Source organism: Eubalaena glacialis, chromosome 1, assembly GCF_028564815.1.
Source record: "Eubalaena glacialis isolate mEubGla1 chromosome 1, mEubGla1.1.hap2.+ XY, whole genome shotgun sequence".
Classification (NCBI taxonomy): Eukaryota; Metazoa; Chordata; class Mammalia; order Artiodactyla; family Balaenidae; genus Eubalaena; species Eubalaena glacialis.
Window position 1 is genome coordinate 32,899,525 of NC_083716.1, and position 19,689 is coordinate 32,919,213.

Consider the following 19,689-nt stretch of genomic DNA (forward strand, 5'->3'; position numbering starts at 1 on the left):
TAGGCACAGAACTCTCCAAAGGAGATGCTGGCCTCCCCACCGCGAGACTGCCCAGGAGGGTGGGAAACCAATGGACCTCCCACTGTTAAGGAACCAGTGGGACCCGGTGATTAGAGTTGGAAGGAAACCTGGGGAACCCAGGTTCTAGACGCAGCTCTGATTTTCAGTGTCATCTTGGGTAGTTTGTGCCCCTTGTCTGAGGTCTCTCAGCCAGTGCTGACCTACCTGCTAGAGTTACTGTGAAGATTAAAAGCGTTCACACATGTGAAAGCTCTTAAAACAATATCTGGCATTTAGCACGCTCTCAGATGGTAGCTGCCGTGGTTATGATTACATTCCCTCAAAAGGTACCAAGACTGGGGTGTATAAGGTCCTGCTCCCTTGAGACCAGGGGAGTTGAGGGCCTCCTTCAGTGATCAGATCACTTTAAGATGTAAACAACCAGAAAACCGTGATTGTTCCCCGAATCCTGGCACAAATCTAGGGGGAGAGGGACAGGAGACACCACACCCAGATGATGAAGCCACATTAATATCCCTGTATTCAGCTGGACTACACAGCATTTTAGCATCTAAGCCCAGAGGACAGTGAGGACACAGGTTTGGGGATCCTAACGAGTTAAGCCAGGACTTCTTGGTCTTACCACGTCTGTGTAAATCTCACTTACACTGTGTATTTTTTGTTTTTTATCACAGAACAGCAGAAACGACTCAGTAGCCTTTCAGGTAGGTGAGAAATATTTATTTACATACTAACACCTGTTCCTGCTAAAGCCATCTTCTGGCCACCACCTGATGTGTTCAATCAGTGAAGTCTTGCGAGCTTCTCTGATGTGTTGGGAACTCTGCTTATTGCTGGCTGCCAGGATGATAAAAACAGGCATGGTTCCTGCCTCCCTGGAACTTGAAGGCTGGTGGGGGCACACTAGTGGTGCAAACTAGTAAACGTGTCCAGTGGGACAGTGACAAGTGCCTTGATCCGTGAGAACTGGCTATTCTGAATAAAAAGGACAAGGAGCTACGCTTTGGATGGAGTGCTCCTGGCCAGCGTCATTGAAGAAGCCACCTTCCTATTGCTTCTGTCTGTCTTCTAGGGTGTGACAAGTCTGGGGTTGGGAAATGTGGATCAGTTCTCTCCTTTTTGGGTGGCAAACCCAAATGCCAGTAGATGACCCTGGGATGATGGACCAAGGGGAGAGCCTCCAGACCAGCAGTGCCTGGAAGAGGGTTGGGGAGCACAGCTTCTTGAACTTGAGCTGGCATCAGACCCTCCTGGAGAGCTGGCCAAAGCCCAGATTCCCGGGCCACACCTCCAGAGATTCGGATTTCATGGGTATAGGCGAGAAGTTGCATTTCTTGTTTCTTTTTTTTAAATATTTATTTATTTATTTGGCTGCGTTGGGTCTTAGTGGCGGCATGCAGGATCTTCGTTGCGGCGCGTGGGCTCCAGGGTTCTCTATTTGTGGTGCGCAGGCTCAGTAGTGGCACACGGGCTTAGTTGCCCCACGGCATGTGGGGTCTTAGTTCCCCGACCAGGCATCGAAACCACGTCCCCTGCATTGGAAGGCAGATTCTTAACCGCTGGACCACCAGGGAAGACCCCAGAAGTTGAATTTCTAAGCAGCTCCCCTGCGATGCTGATGCTTCCCTCTGTACTGACTGCACTAGAATAGCAAGTTTCATCAAGAGCCGACAGTGGTGGGGAGTGACTGCAAATATAATCAGATATCAGGGCTCACTCCCTGATAAAGTGTGCAGGATTGGGACAAGGTTGGGGTGGGGAGGGAACCCAGGAATGGGAATGTTTGGCCATTTCCTTCCGGCTTTCTGTAGCCAAAATCCTGGTTCCCCCACCTACTGATGGTGCGACCTAAGGCAGGTTACTGATGATCTAAACTAGAGATCAGTTTTTATCTGCCAAATAGGGAAAGCAGTAGTGCCTCCTGGGTTCTGCTTGTCAGCAGCTTAGCACTGAGCACTGGCACTCAAGTGCTTGATAGAAATGAGTTACTGTTGTCAGTAGGTGCCTCTGTTGGCTCACTTGTCATTTTATTGAGTGCCTACTTTGTGTAAGGCACGAAGCCAGGCTCTGGGGCTGTTTTGGGGAACTGTGCTGCCCTCAAGCAGCTAATGGTGTGATATCGTGGCTTGTAACCTTGTTTTGATCATGGACTCATTTGGAGAATCTAAGCAAGGCAGTAGATTCATTCTCTAGAAAAAGCCACAAAGCCACATGCATGCAAACACATGGCACGTGGTGGTTTGCCGGTACTCGTGATCTCTGGGGTTGAGGACCCCTGATCTGGTGGATAGCAAAAGCCACCGTTTTTCTGAGCAGCTGCTCCATGAGTTCTGTGTTCCTTCATCCTACTGCTGTCCTTGTGATTCGTGGAGAGCCTGGTGGGGAGGACATGGGGTTCTCACACCCTCTCCACTTTATCCAGGACTTGGCCGCAGGACCAGGACAGGCCATGGCTGAGCTCAAGGTGCCCTTTGCTGCCCCTCCTGGAGCTGCCGCACTCCAGCCCACTTCATTCCCTGGCCCCAGCCCAGATTGCTGAGAACAGGGCGGCTCTGAAAAGGAGCTCCTGTGGGCGCCTTCCTGCTTTGGGGAGTTTGAAAAGGCACCTCAACACAAGTTAGGGGACCTAGAGTTTGGTCCTGGTTCTTCCCTCTTATAGTAGCTGTTTGTCCCTGGGTAAGTGACTTCACCTCTCTGAGCCAGTTTCCTCGTATGGGAAATAGGCATGTAACCCTTGCCCCTGCCTCAAAGAGGCGTTGTAGGGATCATTTGTGATGGGAAGAGGGAGGGTGCTTTGCACACTGGAAGGTGCTGTGTGAATGTCGGGGCTTCTCTATCATGCTGGCAGGCTCAGGCCACTTCCTCCACTTTAAAATAAGCCCAGCACTTCCATCCTCCACTTTTGGTGCAGATCCACTAAGGGTATTTGATAGAGCGGGACATAAAGTAGGTGTTCACTAAAAGCAGTTTTGTTTAAAAAGGAAGAGCACCATTTTGTTCAGAAGCTCCTGAAGGAGAGAGGGCTGGTGGGGCTGGTGCTCTAGTCTGTGCTCTGGAGTAAGAGAAAGTAAGGCTTTTCCCCCCACCCCAGTGGTGATCGGACTTGGAAGGACCACCAGCCTCCCTCCCACTAACCGATTTTTTATTGAGCCTCTGTGGGGCTTCATGCTTAATGAGATTCATCCAGGAATGAGACCCGCATGGGATTTGGCCTCATGACGCTCCTGTCCCCTGGGTGGAAAGACAGGAAAACAAGGGCTGGGACAGAGGGGCTGGCATAGGGTATGGAGAGGCCACCCCTCCCTTCCCCGAGGGAAGTGTAAGCAGCGCTGTGATCCTCAATCACAAAGCTTTGGGTGTGAAGACTAGGGATGCTTTCCCACCTCCCACAGACACAGATGCCCTGTCCAGGTTGTCAGCAGCATCCTTTATTGAGTGGCCATTTCCAGGACCTTCCTTTGAAAGCACAGTATAAAACTAGAAGGAAATGCTCCAGGATGTCATGTATTTGCCTGGTGAGAAATAGCAAGACTTCATCGTAACCCATTGGATGTCACAGGGTGGCCCCATCACCTGCATGGTACAATGAAGTGTCACCTTGGGTTTCCACTATATAAAGAAACGCTTCTTCTTGAGAGGCTGCAGTTCAGCCCTCTGTGTACTGAAACCCACTCAATTACAAATCACATGATCATAGGCTTCTAAAGTAAAAGAGTTCAGGGCTAATTTTTGTAGATCAAAAGGACTCTGGCAGCTTGGGAACAAATCCATGGACTGTCAGCCTGAGTTTTGCAGTTAAGTGATGGCTGCTAGAGCCACCTGCCCTAACAATTTCTTAAGAATTGCTCTAGGTCTGGAAACACTGAGGTTGGCATATCTGTGATCTTCCTCTGAAGAGATGACAGTAGAGCGTGAGGACTATGGGCGTCTCTAAGCACTTGGTGAGACAGCTTGAAATCAGCCTCACCTGCTGCAACTTGATCACACTTAGGCAAGGCCTTTCCAGTCGGGAAGGGAGTGTTCGGCACAGCCATGTTAAGGGGGGACTCTGGTAACTCAACATCCCCCCACCCTCCTGAGCTTCCTGCCAAATCCTTGGCCTCCTGTTGGAATTTCTTGGGAGCCTGAGAACTCATCCCGTAAAACCAGTCTGGTCTTAACATCTTTTAAAGCTTACGATGGTGATGCCAGAGATACAACAAACTAGTGAATAAAACAAAGAAGTAGACTCACAGATGTAGAGAACACACTAGTGGTTTCTGGTGGGGGGGTGAGGGGGTGGGAAGTACAACCTATTGGGTGTAAGATGGGCTACAAAGGGTATATTGTACAACACGGGGAATATAGCCAATATTTTGTAATAACTGTAAATGGAGCATAACCTTTAAAATTGTATAAAAAATTTTGAAAAAAATCAGAGCAGTGCGAAATCATTTTAATTAAGGAAAATCCCTATGTCTTTTTAAAAAAAAACAACTTACGGTGATGGGGTTTTCTGAAGCACTCATGAAGCTGAGTCTTGCACAGAACGTTTAGAAATTGTTCTGCGGTCCCAGAATGAGTATTCATTTCAGAAATTTGTTTGAAACCCAGGCAAAGCCGCTCCATTGAGCAGTCTGTGAAAGTCGTAAACCTGAGCTCGCTGGTGGCAGTGTTTCCCCAGCTCCCACACCCCTCCTCCACACACACACACATCTCTGACCTCGGCACCGCTTTCCATGTACCCTGGAACATGGAATGTTTAGTCCTCCCGCCAGCACTCGGAACGTTTTCTTTTCTCAGAGGTGAGAACCTCTCCCTCAGTCAATGAACAGATCCTTCCTGGACACGTACTAATAGCCCGGGCACCTCTTCATCCCCTGCCGTCTCACCTCATGGGCTCCACTGGTAGGACATTAGACTCCCCAGTGTAACCCTTTTTGCCCCCCAATCTTTTGGCCTCTCTGGTGACCATCTGACACACTCCTTCCTTCCGTGCTGACCTCCCTCCCTACTTAACTGCCCGCTCCCTGCCCACAGACTCCCCTTCCCCTGCAATCTGGCATCTGGCCTCACTCCCCTCCTGAAATTTTCTCCCTCAGAGAGATCCTGTGACTCTTTTTTTGCCGAAGGTAATGCCGCTTCCTCTGCTTCAATTTCTTTTTTTCTGTTTTCTTTTTTTTCCTCTGACGCGTTACCATCCCACTTCTTGGAACTCTGTCTTCTCTGGTTTCAGTGACACCTCGCTTGTTCCTCTCCGGTTCATCTCCTATCCCTCCAACAACAACTGCAAGCTTCTGGGAACACTTTTTTTTTTTTTTTCCTGCTTTTCAGCCTGTAACTGTGACATTCCTTCGTGCATGACTTCGGCCCTTGACTGCTGTCATCTCCTCCACTGACCTCTTCCATCTGCTTGCCTTCAGCCATCACTTTTGTGCTGATGGCTCCAAAATCGCCCTCTTCCGGGGCCTCTCCCTGGGCTTCACTCTCATATTTCTTCAGGGTCTCTGGGACACTTCTACTTGAGTGTCTCGCTGTCTTCTCAAAGTTACCCTAAGTGCAGGCAGCCTTCTCTCCCTGCCTTCCCCAGCCCAGTTCCCTTTCCAGTTGACTTCTCTGTTTGGATCAGGCCAGGCTCCCAGGCTCGAAACCTTGGTCCCACCTTGGAGGGAGGCCAGACAGAATGTGGTTCAGACAGGACCGCTGGAGTCAGGTGGACACTAGGCCAAATCCCGGCTTGACCACGTGCTGCTGTGTGACCTCAGGCAGGCTACTTTAACTTTTCTGTGCTTTGTTCCCCTTACCTGTTTTTTAAAAATGGAGGGATGACTTAATGGATCAGTAACTGATACTCTGAAAAGCTCAATGCAGACCACAACACTAATAAATGGTTACATGGGCATTCATACTCTACTGCTATTCTGTCCAGTATGGTAGCCACTAGCCACATGTGGCCATTGAGCACTTAAAATGTGGCTAATCCAAATCAAGAGGTGCTGTAGGTATAATATACACACTGACATGCAGTGCTTGGTACAAGATAAAGAAGGTATAATACCTCATTAGTAACTGCTTATACTGATTACATGTTGAAATCATATTTTAGATAGAGTAAATAAAATAAAAATTAATTTTACTTGTTTCTTTTTTTAAAAAATGGAGGGATGGTGATAGTTTCTTCCTCATAGAGTTATTGGGAGGATGAGGTGCGATAATGTACGTGAAGAGCTTAGCACACTGCCTGGCCCATAATAAGCTCAGAGTAGTCCAGAGGCCCCTGGCATTTGCTTATGCCATTCCCTCCGCCAGGAGCATCCTTCACTTCCTCTTTGTCTGGCTGACCCTTCTGAGGGGTGGCGCCTGAACCCAGTTCCTCAGCGGAGCTGGATGTGGACTCCTCTGTCAGCACTGGTTGCCTCCATTCTCACTGCTGGCTCTCCTGCTCTTTCTGCCCACTAGACCGTCAGTTCCTTGAAGGCCAGGCTGGGAAAGGTTCACCCCCATGTCCTCAGCACATGTGAACGCCTAGCGCCTGGCAGGTGCTTTGTAAATGCCTCCCGTAAATAAATGGCATGCCTTGGAGTAACAGAATACACTAAGTCATTTTATAATCTATAGACCACACGTGGTATGTTTATTAGCTCTCTGTAGCTTCCAATCCTGGATGAAATTAAATAAACTCTAATGTGCATTTAGCAGTTTACCGTTTTCTGAGCACTTGGCGTAAGCTATCTTATTGGGTCCTCACAACATCGCTGTGAGCTGGCCAGTTGAAGTGTTATCCCCATTTCTGGATGAGAAAACAGAGGCACAAAAAAGTTAAGTGACTTCCTCAAGGGGAAACAAGAACTTTCAAGTAGTGTTGGGCCACCCTCGTGTGGTTTACCTGCTCCCTGACTTCCTAGAAAAGTCAGAACTACCTGGATGTCTGGAGCACCAAGTACAGACCTCTATAGGGCACTTACCACACTGTCCGCACATTTTTTAAAAGGGCCTAATGGGCGGAAAACAGTATGGAGGTTTCTCAAAAGAAAACCTCAAATAGAGCTACCATATAACCCAGCAATTCCACTCCTGGGTGTATATCTGAAAAAAACAAAAACACTAATTTGAAAAGATACATGCACCCCAATGTTCATAGCAGCATTATTTACAGTTGCCAAGGTATGGAAGCAACCTAAGTGTCCATCAACAGATGAATGGATAAAGAAGATGTGGTATGTATACAGTGGAATACAACTCAGCCATAAAAATGAAGTTTTGCCATTTGCAGCAACATGGATGGACTTGGAGGGCACTATGCTTGGTGAAATAAGTCAGAGAAAGACAGATACTGCCATGATATCACTTATATGTGTAATCTAAAAAATACAACAAACTAGTGAATAAAACAAAAAAACAGACTCAGGTATAGAGAATAAACTAGTGGTTCCCAGTGGGGTAAGAAGAAGGGGAGAGGGGCAATGTAAGGGTAGGAGGACAAAGGGTTATTATGGGATTATATGAAATCATGTGTGTGAAACTTTTGAAAATGGTAAAACACTACAGAATCTAATCTTTCATCCAATAAATAAAAAATAAATACTAAACAAAAAAAAAAGGGCCAGATGGTAAATATGTTAGGCTTTGATGGCCATACGGTTTCTGTCACAGCTACTCAGCCGCTGTAGCTCCAAAGCAGCAGTAAATAATACATAAGTGAAGGGCATGGCTGTGTTCTAATAAAACTTTATTTACAGAAACTGGGGGCTGGGCCATGGTTTGCTGACCCCTGCTCTAAGCACAACTCCTTGCAATTGAGAATTGGCAGACACACTCTACCCTAGCTGGATTGTTTGTGGGGAATTTGCTTTGGAGCCACCAGAAGAGCTTCAGCTAATGATTGCTTTTCTTTTCCAGATCCTGTCTCGGAAAGAAGAGTGGGAGAGCAGGACTCAGCACCAACTCAGGAAAAACCCACCTCCCCTGGGAGGGCTGCTGAGAAGAAGGTGAAGGATGACAGCAGGCGGGTGGCAAAGAGCACTCAGGACCTAAGCGATGTTTCCATGGATGATGTGGGCATCCCACTCCGGGTACGAGTGCCGACCTACAAGTCCTTCTTAGGCTTTGTCCTAAGCCAGTGACGGGTGTCCACCCCTGGGTCCATGTGAACCCCGTCTGTGGGTGGCAGAGACCTCAAAAGGAGGGTCCTCAGCACTGCCTTCTCTCTAAGCCCACTGAGGCCTGCAGAGCGTCCAAGAGCTGGGCGACAGCTTTTCCCAAAGCATATGTTAGCTGTTACTAAATCCATGAGAAAAGGGTTTCACGGTCCAATGAATGTGGGGGAAAGCTGGGTGGAACAAAGGCAGATTGCTTTCTCTGCGGCAGAACTTCTGAGAGGCTTCAGGCATGTGTGTGTTCAAGAGGAGAAGGTCGTGGGCAGTGTTTCCCAGTCTCCTTCGTTATTGTGCTGTAGTCCAGGGTTAGAGAACCCTGGGAAGAGTGCGAGGCTCAGGGTCCCTGCCACCATGCGTTCAGGAAGAAGTTCCCTTGGATGGGAGACAGCCCGTCATCCAGGGAGAGTGGGAGACTCTCGGGGACACACAGGGTGGATTCAGCCTGCAAGGCCTCAGAACAGGGGGGGTCTCGTGGCAGCCCTGGCGTAGCCCTCCCCGCTGTGCAGGCCTGCCAGCCTCCTGCAGACCCTGGGATCCCAGAGAAGCCCCACATTTGAACCTGGATTGGGGTGAACCCCATCCCTCTCCATGTGCCAGAACCAGAACACTGGCTGTGATGTGTTTCTCTGTGATTTCCATTGAGCAAAGGACAGGTTTTTGTGTCCCTTTGGGGAAGGCTGATAGAAACAGCAGTGGGCTAAACCTCAAAAGAATTGTTGTCCTAAGGAATAATAAGTATTCCAATAATAATAATAAGTAGAAAGAATTATTACTAATAATGATCGCAGTGTTCGTTTCCTAATGCATTATCTCATTTAAACATGATTCACTGTACAAGGTAGGTACTAATATCATTCCCATTTTATAGATGAGGAAACAGGGACTCAGGCGGGATTACTTGCCCAGGATTGCACAACCTGTGGGTGACAGAGCAGACCCTTCCTGCTAACCATCCTGTTGGGCAGCCCTCCCGCTCACCTGCTCTGTGACCTTTGACTTTCTGTATCACATTTTCTCATCTGTAAGGTGGGAGTGAAAGTATCTGATCTAACCACCTGTCTCCTTCCTTGTTTTATTTTTATCTTAAAAAACAACCCAGCTTTGTGGTTAGGATGGAAACTCTCTGGCATTGGATGCTATAATGGGTTACTTTTTAATGTATACATTCTAAATCTAGCCCTATGCAGGTGGCTTAGATATACTTCTACAGAGTAACCTGAAATGGGTGATAGCATATGTTCCTTGTTTCTTACGTTTCTAGGAGCCTTTACTTCAGTTTAGTCATCTATATATGGAGAGAGGTTCTCTCTAAAAATTACCTAAGAATGGACACATTTCAAGTGGATCCTTGTCCACTGGTTTCAAAACCTGCCTCCAAATAGTACCCCGCAGAGTCAGGTCTGAGTCCTTTGGTTTAGTCTGTTCTTTCTCAACAGTTTTGCATTTAAAAGATTTCAATGTGAGATCACAAAGATGTATAGAATTACATGAGTTTTGACTTGAGACGTTGTCACTTTGCATTTTGCTTTCGTAATCATGGAAGTTCTGAAATGTGCTGAGATTTCCATTTTATTTTACTCTTTTTCTCCAGAACACCGAGAGATCAAAAGACTGGTACAAGACCATGTTTAAGCAGATCCACAAACTAAACAGAGGTATTGATTTTCATTTGTAGAAGCTGTGCTGTGCCCACATGTTGACTATTGTGGTGAGGACCTAAACTCACTTGGCCGGAAGACTGGGCCCTGCAGCTTGACCTCATTAGGCCCGGGCCTGCCTGAGCCCAGCCATGCACCTTCAGAGCAGAGAGGGCGGGAGAGCTTGTGCGCCTGCCTCACATGTGGGAGCTGAGGTCGGCTCTCAAGTCCTCCCTCCCAGATGTTGGGGATGCAGCAGGCTGAGCCCAGCACTCTGCCCGCGTTCTTTAGCATCTGCCTGCCTGGGATGTGAGCAGCTTCGACTCCCACCTGCTTCTGGCTTTAGGTGCACCTCCCGGTGTCAGCCCATGACTGCCCTGTAGGCAGAGCAAGTTGAGAAGGCATGAACTGGGAGTTAAAAAGTGTTCTCGTCTGGGTTCAGTCCCCCAAGCACTCATGTGACCATGGGCCAATCATGTACCTCTCTCTTTGTGTTTGTTCCCCTCCCCTTCCTCTGAGGGATGTGGCAGGGTCCAAATGAGAGCAAATTCTGCCTTGTGAAGTAGGACGCATGGTGCACCTGTATGACGGTGTTAATGTGAAAAATAATCTTCCCCAGCTGGGAGCCAGCACTTGGCAGGGAGCCCTGAGAGCCAGTCCAGAGCTGACACAACAAAGCCCGCTCAAGCTGGGAGAGTAGTGTTTCCAAATCAGGGGCCTGCTGGGCTGCCAGCAGGGGACCCAGCATGGTGGGAGAACCCCAGGCCAGTGCTCAGGCAGGTTGCAAGCCCCACAGCTCCCACCCGCCTGTGCCGCCACTCAGCTGCTGGGCAGGGATGCAGCTTCACTGTGGGAAGGGTACCACTCCTCCTGCAGGCAGAGCATCCTGTCCTTCCCTGTGGCCAAATCCAGTCTGGCCGCCTGGCACAGAAGACACACGAAGGCAAAGGAAAAGCGTCTGGTCATTGTCTGGTCAGCCTATGCCGCAGATAACCAGTCTCTCTGATTAACTGTGGCTGCCAGCTAACATCACTGTTAATTAGCTCCTGCAGTGTTCAGAATGAACGTGGGGGTACCCCTCTTCAATTTGTTTCTAAATTTTGAGATGCTCAGTATTTAGTGTTTCTGAGCCAAGAGTAAATTCACTCTTTTTTGAGGTATGAGCTCAGTCACGGTGGTGATGCTGGCTGTCTGATCAGATGGTGTCAGTTCCACTGGTCACTTCCTAAAGCCAATGTCCACTTCCCCAGCAATCTGTGTCTCTCTCACCTTTAGATCCAGCTTTGGCGGCCCAAATGCCGAGACACAGGTGCATATGTGAAAAATATGTAATTCTGCCCCTCAGGCAGCATGGGTCCTCTCATATATTATAGATGATAACTCAAACTAAATTACAGATTCTGAGCGAAACTACCTGCCCTAGGCAGAGGTATTTGAAAAATTAAGAATCTACTAATTTGCCCTGATTCTAATGTCTACAGCACAAGCTTTGATTTCTTTAAAAAAATCATTTGATGACAGTTGTTTTCTTTACACACAATTTATTAGCATACTTAATATTTTTTGCCCATAAAAGGTGAAAATTTGAAGCTTTGTGCTAAATGCCTTTTGCTCATCGGAGACTGTATTTATGTAATTCTTTGTCCAAGAAGAGAAATGATATTGTGTCTTTAGACGTGTCTCAGTAATTCAGGCAAAAGGACTGGATTTTTAAAAGCAATTTGAATTTCTTTCATCCCTGGTGAAGCTTAGTATGTTCCAGAATTCAAGGAGCCTGAATTGTGTGTGGATTCCTATTCGTTCATTCTCTCCATTTGTATCTTCCTCTATTCTCTCTCCCAAACCTGCTCCTCTGCCTAGACACTCCTGAAGAAAACCCTTATTTCCCTACGTACCAATTCCCTGAACTTCCTGAAATCCAGCAAAATTCTGAAGGTACCATGAACTTAGACAGTGTATCTGTTGTCCTAGCCTTCAATTAATTCTTCTAGTTCCATTTTAGGAATAAGATTTGGCTTTTAGATTTTGTTTTTATAGTCATTTTTGGTTGGCAGAAATTTTATTTCACTGATTTGCATGATGTGCCATATTAAATAACCAAGTCCTTTCTAATTCATTAATCTCTATTCAAGTGTGATGCCGTGTGCTTTAATAACACTAAAATAGGTAATGGGTCATTTGAAAGAATCAGTTGGAGATTTGTCACTTCCTCCACTCCATAGTGGATGGTTTGAAAATCCACTGCTTTTCTCTGCTGCAGAGGACAATCCTTACACTCCTACCTACCAGTTTCCTGCATCTACTCCTAGTCCTAAATCTGAAGGTAATTAAAGGAAAATCATGTGCCTCTCTTTGTACCGATCCTGTTACTTTCTTTTTCACCTTGGGGTTCTTCCTGGTGGCTAAGAGCTCTCTCCCCATCATTTGCTTCCCTCTAACCTTGTGTTTTGTGGCGTTCTCTTGCTCCTCGCTGACTGTGTAACAGGAGTCTATCCAGGTGGTATTTTAATCCTATTCCCTTGGAGTTTGCAAGATTAATGGGGTAACCAGTGTGGCTTAGTTACGATACTTTGAACATGTGGGGGCTCTGGGAAAAGCTGCCTGTACTCAGATACCCAGGGCTTTGTATCTGGGGGTGGTCACGTGATGCCGGTGGCGGCACACTGACTCGGGGAAGCTGAGTCATTATGGCTCATGGGCAGGAGGTAGACGTGCCAGCGTCCGCAAGAGAAACATTACCTGGTTTCCATATGTGCAACTAACTCTCCACTGGGCCCCTCTTGTCCTGGGTGTATCCCCAGGTATATCTCCTTGGTAGGGAATTCCCCAAGACCTATCCAGGTATGGGATTCAGTCATGGTGGGAGGTGATAGCCCTTGAAAATAAGGGTTTTGACCAAGCTAGAAACCTTTTCATGAAAGAGCTGGCTAGGAATTTGGACCTGCCGGGGGAGGATGGCCACACTTGTATCTAAAAGATATTCTTTTCTGGGGTAAATAGCCTAGGTGTCAAAGAAGGTTCTAAAAGGTGAGTGAAGGGCAACATCCTGAGAATTATTTTAGTCGCAGGGATTGTCTGATTTTTAGATGAGTGACCCAGAAAGAGAGGAGTGGGTGGGGTAGGCAGGAGGCACTTTGATTAAATGCTCTTCTAGGATGAGATGTTGAGAGCTCTGAGCTTCATTCATTCAAGTAGTATTGAGCACGCGTGTGTGCCACGTGCTGTCCTCGGAACTGAGGACAGTGCCGTGAATAAGATGTGTCCTCTTTTCTCCCAAGTCCACGTCAGGCAGGGAGTTAGACAAGGCTACTTCATCGTACTGTGTCCAGCGTGGTGGCAGTTGTGAGAGCACATGTCCAGAAGGCCCCAGAAAACCTTGCTGGCACACAGTAGGTCCTTAGCACATGCCTGAAGAGTGTTGCTGAGTGAAGGCTTTGGACCTCAGAAGCAGAGTTCTTTCTAGGGATGAAGCCCAGTGCAGTCGCCTCTTCAAGTGCTTCTCTGTTCTAATTAGCTCAGCAGACCATCCTGCCCAGCCCTTCTCATCATTGGTGAAGTCGTCCATTCAATCATTCACCAAACTTTTATTGATCACTTAACATATACGCGATGACATGCTGAGATGTGTTAGATACAGTTTTAGTTAAAATACCATATTCCATTTTTAGTCTCCCTGTGATGTGCTAGTCGGTGGTTTCCAACCCTTTCATGCCTGGGGCCTATTGTGAACAAAAAGAAAAGTCTACCGAAGGAACTGATACTTAAAAAATTAAAAGCTGTTGATTTCATTCTAATCAGTGACCTCCTTACTTCCAGCAAGAGTCTATCTGGTGTGGGATAACCTAGTTTTTTGCTCTTGGGGGGCTGATTCTAGCCAAAAAGCATTGCTTCAGAAACAACGAACTGAACTGGATGAGTGAGAAATTTTTTTAGGGTAATTTTGATCAAATGCAGTTTTTGATTTGTGCTTTATTTGGACTTGGAGAACCCAACCCACTCATAAGATAGGATTCCTTTCTAGGGAAGATGATCAGCACACAGCATGCCTGAAGGTGTAGAATCTCATAGACGTGGGCAGAGGAAGGCCACCTGGAGGAGTCCTGTGGAGAAAAACAGTGACTCCCATCAGCCTGGAAGAATGCCTTAGGCCTGTCGCAGGCAGTGCCAGCAGCTTCCAGTCAGCCTGGCTGTTGAGCTGAAGACAGGGTTTCGCCTTCTGGCCTCACACCCAGAGCTGCCATGTCATCAGGCGCAGCACCTAGCAACCCTGGCTGACGATACCGTCTGCTTGGTGGTACACGTCAAGTCGGGCTTATTTTACCACGAGGCATAAAGAGTAAGGGATTGGGACAGTGGTTAAGGGTGGCGCAGTGGTTAAGAGTCCTCCTGCCAATGCAGGGGACACGGGTTCGATCCCTGGTCTGGGAAGATCCCACATGCTGCGGAGCAACTAAGCCCGTGTGCCACGACTACTGAGCCTGCGCTCTAAAGCCCGCGAGCCACAGCTACTGAAGCCCACGTGCCTACAGCCCGTGCTCCACAGCAAGAGAAGCCACCACTGGCTGCAACTAGAGAAAGTATGGGCGCAGCAACAGAGACCCAATGCAACCAAAAAAGGAAAAAAAAAGTAAGGGATGACATGATAAGTTTTCACTTATAATTTAGGAAGCAGACCTTACCAGTTTTTATTTTCAAAGACCAAAAAGGAAGAAATCATCTTAAAGGATAAAGAGGAAGAAAATTAGATTGGATGTAAAAGATTCATAATAACCAAGATGATTAGACTTCAACACAAGTTTCTAAGAAGTCTTCTTCCCTGGAGATTTTTTTAAAAACAGGGTAGGTTCTGTCTCGCCCCCGCTCTTGCCTGGATGACAGATTCAGACGTAGATCACAGATGTATTCAATTAGATGAAGGCTTTTTACAAACGAGTGAAATCTTTGAGCTAGCTCACTTTAAAGAATTGTTATTTTCATTTTAATTTTTTTAAAGTAATGAGAGAGTCTCAGGTTTGTGGTTTAGATGTTTGTGAGTTCTGACAGGTCCTCCTCAGCCCTGCCCTCGGTACCACTCTAGCCCCGCGCTACCAGTCGGTGGCCCTGGGCTCCGCACACCCTTCTTAACATGGGAAGCAGTTATCCCTTTCAAAGAAGGGTGTTAAAGATGGATTAGCACCTAACCGAGGCAGCCTCTACGAATAGTTTTTAATGAGCATTAAAAAATAGACAGATTTACTGAGAAATGTGAGCTGTCATTCTGGAGTCTGTCCCCTGCGGGTAGAAGACTGTTGTTGCTGCTGGTTTTTTTGTTTTGTTTGAACTCAGAATTTGAAACTAGAATTATTTGCAATAAACCTATCAAAACCTAGCCTAAGGGCTGCTGCTTTTTGTCTAAATTCTAGTTGATTATACAGTATAAAAAAGACATTTCTAAGTGTCTCAAAGCTGATTCTCCTAAATAGTGAAGGATTATGTGAAAGTTTGTGTCAAGCTTAGCAACCTTCCCCCACCCCCGCACTCAGCTACAGTGAAAAAGTAAACTTCTGGCCAGACTTTCAGAAGACAAATAGAATTATCATGTCTTAATCAGTGAGATTTAAAATGTACTTTTAAAGAAGCCTGTAAATTCCAACAAGGTGCAGTCATTTCTAATCATTTTATAATCTTTGAGACCACTCTATGGGACAGGAGCAACGGTTATGTCTGATTATTCTTTATCTCATGCGGTCGTTGGGAGGAATTAGGGCTAGGAAATTTGGGAAGAGTAGAATGAATTCAGAAGACTTATTTCTTATAATTTCTCTATATACCCTGGTCCCTAGAAAGCTTATCAAAAATAAAAAGAATTTACCAGAAATCCATTGGGGATAACTTTACTTTCTTTTTCTTTTAAACCTTCCCTTGACCCACCCTCTCCTGCCCATCATTCCTTTCTCTCTGACCCAAAGCTACTTGTCTGTGAATTACACACCAGTCTCTCTCTTAAAGGCACATGTCCCTTCCCAGCATCTGAGATGCCACTAGGTCTTTCTGGTTGTGGGCGTGGGGAGAGGGGATGTTGATAGAGACTAGAGCCAGTGCCACCCACTGCTGCACCCAGACCATGGAAGGGCTGCTAGACTGAGTCTTCAGACATCCTGCCCATGGTTTCTTCCTGAAGCAGGAGCCAGAGGGACATGCTGTGGAGAAACAGCCTCAGAAACCCCTCCACTGCCTCCAGCCTTAGGAAATAGCCCTGTGGTGGAATCCTGTTCATAGTGATAATAGCACAACCACTGCAGTGACTGTGCTTGGCACTGCCATCTCTTGAGCCCTTACTGAATACAAGGCTCCATGCTGGGTGCATCATAATTGTTATCTCATGTTCATCCTCCCAGCAACCCCATGAGGTGAGTCCTCATTTTTGTCAATAAAGGGTTTGAGGCTCAGAAAGGTTAAATAATTTGTGGAAGATCACACAGCAAGTGGCAGAGCCAGGATTCAAACCCAGGTCTCTGGGGTCCCCCAGACATGGGTTTTTTATTTCCTCTGCTGATTCCTTTCCCTCTCCTGCTGCACTCTGTGCTCTTGGTTGATCCCTTCGCCAGGGGCTCTCTGATGCCTAACTCCAGGCATCCAGCTTGCCCTGCTTCTGAGTCAGTCATGCTTCGCTCGGCTGAGCCAGAGTCTCCCGGTGTGGCATCCGGGAATATGAGGTTAGGAAAGCTCCCCAAGTAATTTTGCACATGATCAGGGCTGAGAACCACTGCAGTGGAGGAATGCCACCCTTTTCATCCTCCAAAAATGGAAGGAGATACTCGCCAGTGCAAATTTGGGGATTTGAATATAGAATGAGAGTGGGGAATACAGATTGAAAAGAACTCGCTTTTCTACTCTGAACATGGCCAGATGATGCTGGCTCTCTTGACATGCTTCATGTCAAGAAAGTGGGAGATATTTTCAAATGATGCCTCCAAATCAGCAAAGCCGAGTAACTGGTGTATTACTTTGTGGTCCATGCCAGTGAGAACCCATTTGGTCCTGTCAGGATAAAGGGCTATCGTATCAGCCAAGGGTGAAATCTCAGAGCCCAGCTTTTTCCCTTGGTTTTGGATGCCTCTTCCACTGCTGTCAGGCTGATGGTGGCCGCTGCCACCTCCTGGTGAAGTGACTCAAGACACAACCTCAGGACATCCTCAGGTTGTGGTGACTTACCACGTCATAGTGGTCAGTCTCACTGAGCTTTTTCCCCGTTCCTAGATGGGGATGCACTAAGGCAAGGATTTAGGAGGCTGATTTTCCCAAGCATATCTATATTTAAGATAATCCTCTACTGGCCTTAAAGGATTTCTGAGAATAGCCTTATTTTGCTTGAATTCAAGCAAATGGTTCTGTCGTAAAGATGCCTGGCCAGGATCTGTGCCCGAACTGCAGCGAGTACTGCCCAAAGGAGGGGCTGAGTGCTCGCAGCCATCACCTTTGCTCCCCTAACTAGAGCTGCCCAGAAGTCCTCTGCTTAGGAAGCGCAGAAGTCTGACCTGCAAGATAGTTAAGAGAGAGTAGCAGTTAGTCCCTTTCCACCTTCGAGGGAGGGACGCCCCGGGAGATGAGGCCGGTGAGTTGTCTTGCAGCCCCCTGGTCCTCCCAGACCTCTGCTCCTTTCATTCCTGTCCTGCGCCACCTCGTTCTCTTTACTCCTCACATTTGATTTTTTTTCTGAATTTGTCTTCTGTAGCTACTCTAACAGCCTATATTGATCTTTTTTTCATTATTTAGAATTTGATTGCTTCTAACCAGAACATAGATGATTTGGGGGCTGTTCCCCCAGCTCCCTGGACTCTTCCTGACCATCTTGCCCCACTCCCCCTTTTTCTTATTCTTCCTCCCCAATCCCACCTAGCCTTTATACCCACCTCTGTGTACCTTTTTGTTTGACCATTTTTGTTTGTTGGGTGGGTGGGTGGGTGTGTGTGTGTCTATCTCGACCCCTTTATCCTTTCTCCTCCTGAGTGTGTGGGGTAAAGCAGGAAAAGGGATTAATTTGAGCAGTGGAAAAAGATTGTGTTAAAAATGAGCCACTGATATTAGAAAAATAATTTTAAGTTTAAAGGCCTAACAAATGCATAAAATTGAAATTTAATTGATATAGGCAAGCGATTATGCAAATACTGCTTTTTGTCAGTCATCCCATTTCGGTCAATTACACACTTTTTATAGAACAAACCACTTTCTCCAGTGTCTTTAAGATTATTATAAATTCTTTTAAAAAAAAAACAAAAAACGGAAGAAGTCTTTTTTAGTCTATTTAAAGTTGCTGTGGTTGGAAAGGCAATTATGTGCCTCTTGGCAGTTTTAGGAGAGTAGCTGTCCCCAAATGGAGCCTCCAAGAACAGATTGCCAAAGCCCAGAGGGCAATCACTGGTGTGTAAACATCAAAGCCCGGCAGGGGTCTTCAGGGCTCAGGAGTGAGTTGTTCACCCCCAGTAAATGCTGCTTAGTGTTAGAGTTTTCTGGAAGTCACTGGCACAGGAAGTTCTGGGTATCGCTGCCAAGATTTGATGTTTGCTGCTTGGGGCTCTGAAGGACACAGTCAGCGTGTGACTCCACCACAAGTAGGAATCACAAGATCCTGGCTCTGCTGAGCCCACTAGGACGTTCTTTGAAAGGACGCTTGGAGAAGTAGTGAAAGCAGGATTTCATGCATAGATGGAGTCTGTGTTCATAGACAACTTGAGGAACATTTCATTTAGTGTGTCTCAACTAGGGTTAAACACACACATATTTGGCCAGCTCTGGTGTATAGAAATGCAGAAGGTGAACCTTATACCCGGTTTTCCCATTCAATGTATTTCCAGCTGCATCTCCACCTGTCCCAGTATAGACTTAGCCTGCCAGGAGAAAGTACAAGAAGCAGCAAGTGAAAGATGTAGCAAGAGTGACTTAGTTTTACCCATTTCCCTGGAGAAGAGCAGGAGGAAAGCTAGACGTGTGGTGGGGTAACTCAGAAAACTTGCTTAAATGTCACCAGGGGGGGCGTGTTGCAGAAAAGTAGAGCAAAGGCTTCAAGGGCTAGAAGTCAGCCTGGCCAGCACTGCAGTGCGTGACTCGAGTTTCAAAAGAACACCCTCCCCTGCCTCTTCCCTAATAAAAATGATAATGGAATAGCCACAGTTCTCCCCAGGATTGGGCAGATGAGGGTAGAACGAAGCCCCATCCCTATCACAGGGCTGAGGGACGGCATAGGTAGGGAAGTGGGGTCAGAAAGACCTTGAATCCATTCCTGCTTTGTCTTTTTCAGGGTGTGGCTAAGGGCAAATTTGCTTAAACTCCCTGGGCCCTAATTTCCTTGTCTCTAAGATAGATGTTTACGCACCTCCAGGAGTTTTTGCAAGGATTAAGTGAGGCAATACTAGTAAATTACCAGTTACTATTAGGCTCTTAATAATGGGAGCAGCTATTATTTTTATTCATAAATGTAGGTAAAATTTTCTTCCATTAGATTTGCAGGACAAACATTAAATATTAAAAGAATAAATTATACATCCCCTGGAACTTGTCCTAATTGCTAGTGTTCAGATAAATCTGTGCAACTTCAGTTTGCCCACTTGAAAGTCAATGGACTGAAATCCACGTGTCAGACTTGGATCCTGTGGACACTGGGAAAAATGAAAAGCTAGTTCACGGAGACGCCCCTGCCCTGTGCTAGCCTGATATGGGGGAGATTTCTTTTTCCACTTACACCAAGTAAGAAACAACTTTAAGAAGGTTCAGTCATTCAAACTTCTCTGTTGCCTTCACCCCCCACCCCTCTCTTTCCTACTTCTTCTAACTTTCAAAATACACGGATTAACTGCCCAAGCCATGCTGGGTTTTTTTTTTTTTTCCATCTCAGAAGAACTGTTTCTCATTTTCCTTTA

The 19,689-nt window shown here is 46.7% G+C and overlaps 1 protein-coding gene across 6 annotated transcripts in view; it reads left to right on the forward strand.

Annotated features, from left to right (window-relative positions):
* The window catches only part of SORBS1 (sorbin and SH3 domain containing 1), a 246,539-nt gene that overhangs the window by 160,725 nt on the left and 66,125 nt on the right, over positions 1 to 19,689 (forward strand). For all 6 annotated transcript variants that reach the window (XM_061169987.1, XM_061170051.1, XM_061170177.1 and 3 more), the window contains 3 exons: positions 696 to 725; positions 7,900 to 8,072; positions 9,748 to 9,811. In XM_061169987.1, coding sequence (XP_061025970.1) covers positions 696 to 725; positions 7,900 to 8,072; positions 9,748 to 9,811 — 267 coding nt within the window. The remainder of the gene's footprint in view (positions 1 to 695; positions 726 to 7,899; positions 8,073 to 9,747; positions 9,812 to 19,689) is intronic.